The 6,350-nt window shown below is 48.1% G+C and overlaps 1 protein-coding gene across 1 annotated transcript in view; it reads left to right on the top strand.

Moving 5' to 3' along the window:
- The first annotated feature begins 1,125 nt into the window (after window positions 1–1,125).
- Window positions 1,126–6,350, top strand: part of LOC119172895 (neprilysin-1) — a 40,284-nt gene continuing 35,059 nt past the window's right edge. The window contains exon 1 of the mRNA XM_075891976.1: window positions 1,126–1,290. Coding sequence (XP_075748091.1) covers window positions 1,248–1,290 — 43 coding nt within the window. The 5' untranslated portion in view covers window positions 1,126–1,247. The remainder of the gene's footprint in view (window positions 1,291–6,350) is intronic.

Below are 6,350 nucleotides of genomic sequence, written 5' to 3'. Positions count from 1 at the left end.
AACACTCATTGCGTAGCTGCTATAAGCACACTTTCTTGATGCCCACTACGGCATTAATAATAAAAGTTTTAGGGTAGTAGGCTGACATTCGCTATGCTCTTTTTTGTCATTCTTGTGAAAAGCGTGGTATCCGGTAAACTATTGCGAGGAATTTTGGGCGAACCTTTTATGCAATGGCTGACGATTATGCCGAGGTATGCCTGAATTGTGTGTGTGCCACAGTTAATAGCTGAACAAAAGGAAGCTTTTGTAATGAGTTGGATCATTGGACGACCCATTCGTTACGCCATTCGCATTGTGCGACGACTGCTCGTGCTTTCGCTGTTTTAGAGCGCTTTATAAGTCGCGTATTAACGCGATTGCTTTCCCGACATCAAGCCTGCCCAAGGCAAGTTTGCCAACAGGTCCCAAGTGCCGGCATGGCTCAGTTGTAGAATTCAGGGCTGGCACCCAGCGGACCCGGGTGCCAGCCCGGTGGTGGTTGCCGGCGGCGGCGGACAACCACTGCAGTGCACAGGACCCGAGTTGTGATCTCATAACAGCTTTCGCTGTAATATTGCGTTGACCATAATGGAGGACGATTCAGAAGGAATCCCAAAGGTTGTATAACTGTTCGCTGTGTCCGTTTTTTTTTTTTGTGTTTAAGCCAGTGTAATGAAGCTCGGCCATACCCCTTATGTGTGCTATGCTGCACGCCAAGCGAAAAATTGCAACTTATTTATTTATTTATTTATTTATTTATTTATTTATTTATTTATTTTGCTTGAATGACAGACCCTGCGCCGGCGCGGTGGTCTAGTGGCTAAGGTACTCGACTGCTCACCCGCAGGTCGTGGGATCGAATCCCGGCTGTGGCGGCTTCATTTCCGATGGAGGCGGAAATGTTGTGAGCCCGTGTACTCAGATTTCGGTGCACGTGAAAGAACCCCAGGTGGTCGAAATTTTCGGAGCCCTCGACTACGGCGTCTCTCATAATCATTTGGTGGTTTTGGGGCGTTAAACCCAACTTATCATTCGTGAATGATAACCCTGAACCATCGAAGCATTTTTATTTTCAAGGTGGTTGATTCCCTTTGCGTTACGTTCATAATTACCATGAACTCGTGTTCTACCTTTTTCAGATGTGCTTTAGCACGGCCGAAACCGAGTGGTACGCGGAGCGTCAACAACGCGTCACGAACGAAACGTACGAGGAGTTTATCGAGCGTAATCTGCGATTTCTCTTGCCGAGTGAAGATGCTTCGTATATGGAAGAGATCAAAGGAAACATCACCAGCACAGAAACAAAAGGTGAGCTTGGAAACAGTCACACACACGTAAGTTTCCGAAGAAAAAACTGAAGTAGCTACCTGGTAATGCGTCATTATACGTCGAAGTCATGGAAACAGTTGTTTAATTTAGCGATCTGGTGAACATCACAGAACAAATTTTAAACGAGGGACGCCTTCCCGACGCGAGCCTCATAATAACGAAGGGCTTCCGGTGGTTGCACAGCAGCTCGGCGGCTAAGGACGTGAGTTCGATCCCTGGTCACAGCCGTAGCAATGCTATTTGGGTGGAATCTAAGTACACCCTTCTGTATAGAATAAACTGCAGCTTAATCAATCTTAGGTAGTGATTAATCCCGAGTCCCTTTGAACCATACAGTACCTAATAGGCATATTGTCATTCTCGCATGTGACAACGTGAATCAGGTTTATTGATAGATCTCTGCGATTTAGTTAGCATAGAATAGAATGGAATAAAATTGTCGGTTATTTCATGAGCAACACATATTATGAGGAGTGAGAGAAAAAGCCGCTTTTAGGCAGCTTCACAAAGCTCTCAACCCGTCTATATCAGGCTTCGGTCAGCATTTGGCCACAGACTCTATTATTACATCAGTAGAATAAATACAAGTCATTAAAATAACATGTTTGCGCACTATTATCATTCAGAAAAGTAGTAAAAAAGAAAACAATACACTGAATAAATAATATGTGATGCGGAATACATCCATGTACAGCAACTAATTGTGAATTTTTTCAGTTTACTGCAGAATGAAGGAAAGAAATAACAGTCGCAAAAATTTGGACAAAAATAGAATAAAGCATATAATTATGTTATATGTAATATTGCTCAAGCTGGTCGAATATGAAGTACTCTAAATGTATGCTGATTGATTGATTTGTGGAGTGTAACTCTCTATGTATGTTCTGTGCATAGAAAATATTTAGCATTGTAGGAATGAGACGAACGCAACCTATTTTCACAATAGTTCGTTCCGCTGAGAGGCACATCCCAATACTCAAGATGCCTAGTGTAATAGCTACGCGCGTTTACTTTTAATTTAGCCAGGATTCATATGCTATATGTGTCTTTCTGATTGACCTTTAGAAACAGCCCAATCATGGTTTACGTTGTACGAAAGCCGGACTTCGAAGTATCAGTAACATTGCTGCTTTGGTGAAAACAACTAAGCGCATATAATTATTTTAACGTGTAAGTGATTGCATGGGGGCAGCCCATACTTTACCACTGTACTGCAGCCGCAGTGTAACAATACTGATTGTTGGCCTAGTTGGTACTTGCTTAATGACATGCTTTGGCCACGAATAACACACACATAAAGTAAAGGAACACACTGCTTGTCGTTGAGTGTTTCTTTACTTTGTGTGTGTGTTATTTGTGGCCAAAGTATGTCATCGCATCGCAAATATGTTTATATATTATTTTTCGAAAAGTCGAGTTTTGACCACAGCCCAATATTATTACAGCGGGGAGTGGGAGAAAATCCCAACGTACCTCAACCTATTTTTAATGACGCAACCACAACCATCAATAGCACAACCAATTGAACAATTATTCCCTAATATCTAACCACCTATCAGACACGTTGCTCTATGGGACAATGTGATTTTCCGAGTAATGTTCATACACTAGCGTGGTGACCACTGCACACAAAACTTCGCAGCCTCCATCTCGTCACTGGTTAGCCCGCCTTGACACGGCCACTTGCTGTAACACGCTTCTGAAACAGCGCCACTCCAGCTTCCCCAAAGGCTTACGTCAACATTGGTGGCTATATGAACCCCAAGCTGCCAAGCTCGGTGGCCTCTTATGTTTCACTAACCGTTAGAGCACAGCATTAGCATGCTCACCCCGCTGCTGCTGACACGTTAATAAAAAGTTGTCACGTTTTGTGTTGGAATGCGTCCTTCCACCGACACGGCATCCCGCATCTGGTGACCCGGAAAACGAACTAATCGTGCCGCCATCACCGACCCTGAAGTTAATGTGACTCTTAGCCAGCAAGTGCAACAGCAGCATACTGGCAATACCACCACAAATCTGGCCATCCCTGCCAACTTCGGTGAAAACGTCAGAGGTTCTGCAAACGGAATGCTACACGTTGCTCCACTCGGTGCCTGGTGTGTCGCTGTCAGTTTCCCGCTGTTTTGACCGCACTCAGCTGAAATATGGTTGACCCAACTTGAAGCCCAGTTCTCCTTGGCAGCCACTACTCGCGACCTGACCCACTACAATTACGTCGTCGCCAATCTGGACGCCGGCTACGCCGACGAGGTTCAGCATATCTTTATCAACCCGCCAGCGGCCAACCTTTACGAACGCCTCAAGACCGCAGTAATGCATCGCCTGTGACCCTCGGATTAAGAAAACGTGCTTAACTTCTGACCGCCGAGCTTGCTGGGCGCGAACCTTTGCAGCTCTTTCGTTACATGCGCGCTCTCACGCGCAGCATGAAATTCCGGCATTGTTATCCTGCGAGCACCCCAACATCAACAACTTCCACCACATGTCCAGGCCATTGCGCAGGCTGAACTTAGGCGGTCTCTCGATGAACTTGCTGAGGTCGCTGATTGCATTATTGAGGTCTTTCGGCCGCGGTCATCGCCCACCATCCAGGTTGTCACCGTTCAGCCGAATGCCACGAAGCCTGCACACCTTACGGACGATATCGATCTACCACTCAGTTGCATTTATCAACCCGTCAGCAAACGCCTTCCAACGATACCAGTTGAAAAGCCATGACCGTAACATCCCCTCATCGTGGCAGCCTGCGAAGAACGACTGTTGTTATTATCATCAACGGTTCGCCACAGAGCCCAACAACGTCGGCCACCCTACTCCGCCAACAAAAAATGTCAATGTTAGCTGGTCGGGACGACCACAAGCTGACAACCTGCCGACCGTCCTATCTCCGTCACCGATCAAATCGCTAAGCAGGGTTTTCTTATCGATAGCCTTTCTGACATCTGCTATCACTCACGAGCCAATTTTCAAGGCCCTCACCCGCCCACATCTTTCGAACTCAGTGGGGCGAACTGGTCCACAATCGAGACGTGCGGCTCGCTGCGCCTGCACATCCAGCTCAAAAGCTTACGCCGCAACCTACAGAGCAGACGTCGCTGAACCAATATTCTGCTCGAATTTTTTAGCCCATTATAGCCTTTTTTCGGACTGCTGCCAAGATCTTCTCATGAATGAGAGAACATTGGACATTTTTTGCCAGGCCAGTGAACGACCACCGACCAACCAAGCACCAAAGTGCTCACTTTTGAAATTAATTCGCCGTACCACGCCACCATGAACTAATTTCGCGGTTTGACTCGTCCAAGCGGGCTGCAACGCTAAGTGCAGTACACCACCGTTCACTACATCGAGACCAATCCGGGCGCCACCAGTTTACTGCCGTGCCCGTCGCCTTGTCCCGGACCACATATGCGTAGCCAAGGCAGTGTTCGAAGTTACGCTCCCAGAAGCCATCACCCATCGCTCCGATGGCCCATGGGCCTTGCTACTTCACCTTGTCCGGAAGAAGACCAATGGTTGGCGACCTTGTGAGGACTACCGCTTCCTCGATGAGCACACCATCTCGTACAGGTACCTCGTCCACCACATGCAGTACTTCGCCCATTGCATTCACGGCCGCCACGGCTTCTTCGTGCAAGACTTGGTGAAGGCTTACACGCAGATCACTGTCAATCCGGATGGTCAACGTCCCGAAAACTGCAATGAGCACCCCGCTTGGATAGTCTGAGTTCATGAGCTTTCGCCTAAGTAACGCAGGGCAAACCTTTCCACGCTTCAGCATCTAAGTTTTCCATCGCCTCGACTTTTGCTTAGTCTATCTTGACGACATACTGGTCTTTCCACGTGACGCCAAAGAACACCATGGCCACCTTCGTCCGTTGTTCCAACACTTCAACGACCACAGCCTGCTCGTTAACGTCTAGAAGAGCACGATCTGTGCTTCCCCCATCTATTTCCTCTGCCACAAAGTTTCGCCTGAGGGAACTAGACCCTTGCCTGAACGTATACCTGACTTGCAGAAGTACCCTGAACCCACCACCGCTAAAGACCTTCGTCGTTTCCTTATCATGCTGAACTTTTTTAGACGCTTTTTTACTGCACGCCTCCGACACCAGGCGCCCCTTCGTGATGCCTTATCTGGTCTACGAGAAAACCAACCCGCCACGTAGACACTAACTTTGGTGCAATTTTTCGAGAAATGCGAGGCTGCTTTATGCACTTTTACGCTCCTCACCCATTCCTTATCAGACGCTGCCTTGGGGCTCTTCACGGAAGCATCTAGCTTCGCCATCAGCGCAACCTTCTTGCAACGCGTGGACAACACCTGGCATGCCCCGTTTTCTTTTTCAAAAAAACTCGCAACTCTGTAAACCCCTTCAGCCACCAGTTCCACTGACAAAACCACAACCACCACCCCGACAAGTTTGCCAGCATGCTACAGAGAACGTCTGGAGATTACGAAGCAGTGCAACACTTTCACCATATTTTCGAAGCACAGAGCTGCATCATCTATACCGACCACAAGCCTCTTACGTACGCTTTATTTCAACGTCGCGACAAACTCCCGCATGTTCAGCTGAACCAACTCTCGTTCATCGCACAGATCACCACCGATATCCAACATGTCATCGGGAGACGCAACGTGATCACCGATGCGCTTCCATGTGTACCCGCCATAAGCTCGGTGCAGATAACAGCAGGAGTCTTCACCGAGGCTCAGACCACGTACGCCGACCTGCAGGAAATTCTCAAGGGCACGTCCTCACTTCAGCTAGAAGAACTCCCCATTCCAGGGTCAGCAACCACAATCTGCTCCTACACGTCGGCGGCGCGAAGTAGGCCCTATGTGCCCCTGTCCCATCGCCTTGGTATCTTCAATCAGCTCCACAACCTCAGCCATCTCGGTATACGCGCCTCTACACGTCTCGTGGCTGACCGCTATGTCTGGCCCTTCGTGCAGTGGGATCGCCGCACGTGGGCACGCTCTTGCATTCACTGCTAACGTACTAAAATCACAACGAACGTCACGTCCTCAC

This window comes from Rhipicephalus microplus, chromosome 4 (genome assembly GCF_043290135.1).
Source record: "Rhipicephalus microplus isolate Deutch F79 chromosome 4, USDA_Rmic, whole genome shotgun sequence".
Lineage (NCBI taxonomy): Eukaryota > Metazoa > Arthropoda > Arachnida > Ixodida > Ixodidae > Rhipicephalus > Rhipicephalus microplus.
Note: the sequence above shows the minus strand (reverse complement) of the source record. Positions and strands in the feature narration are given on the sequence as shown.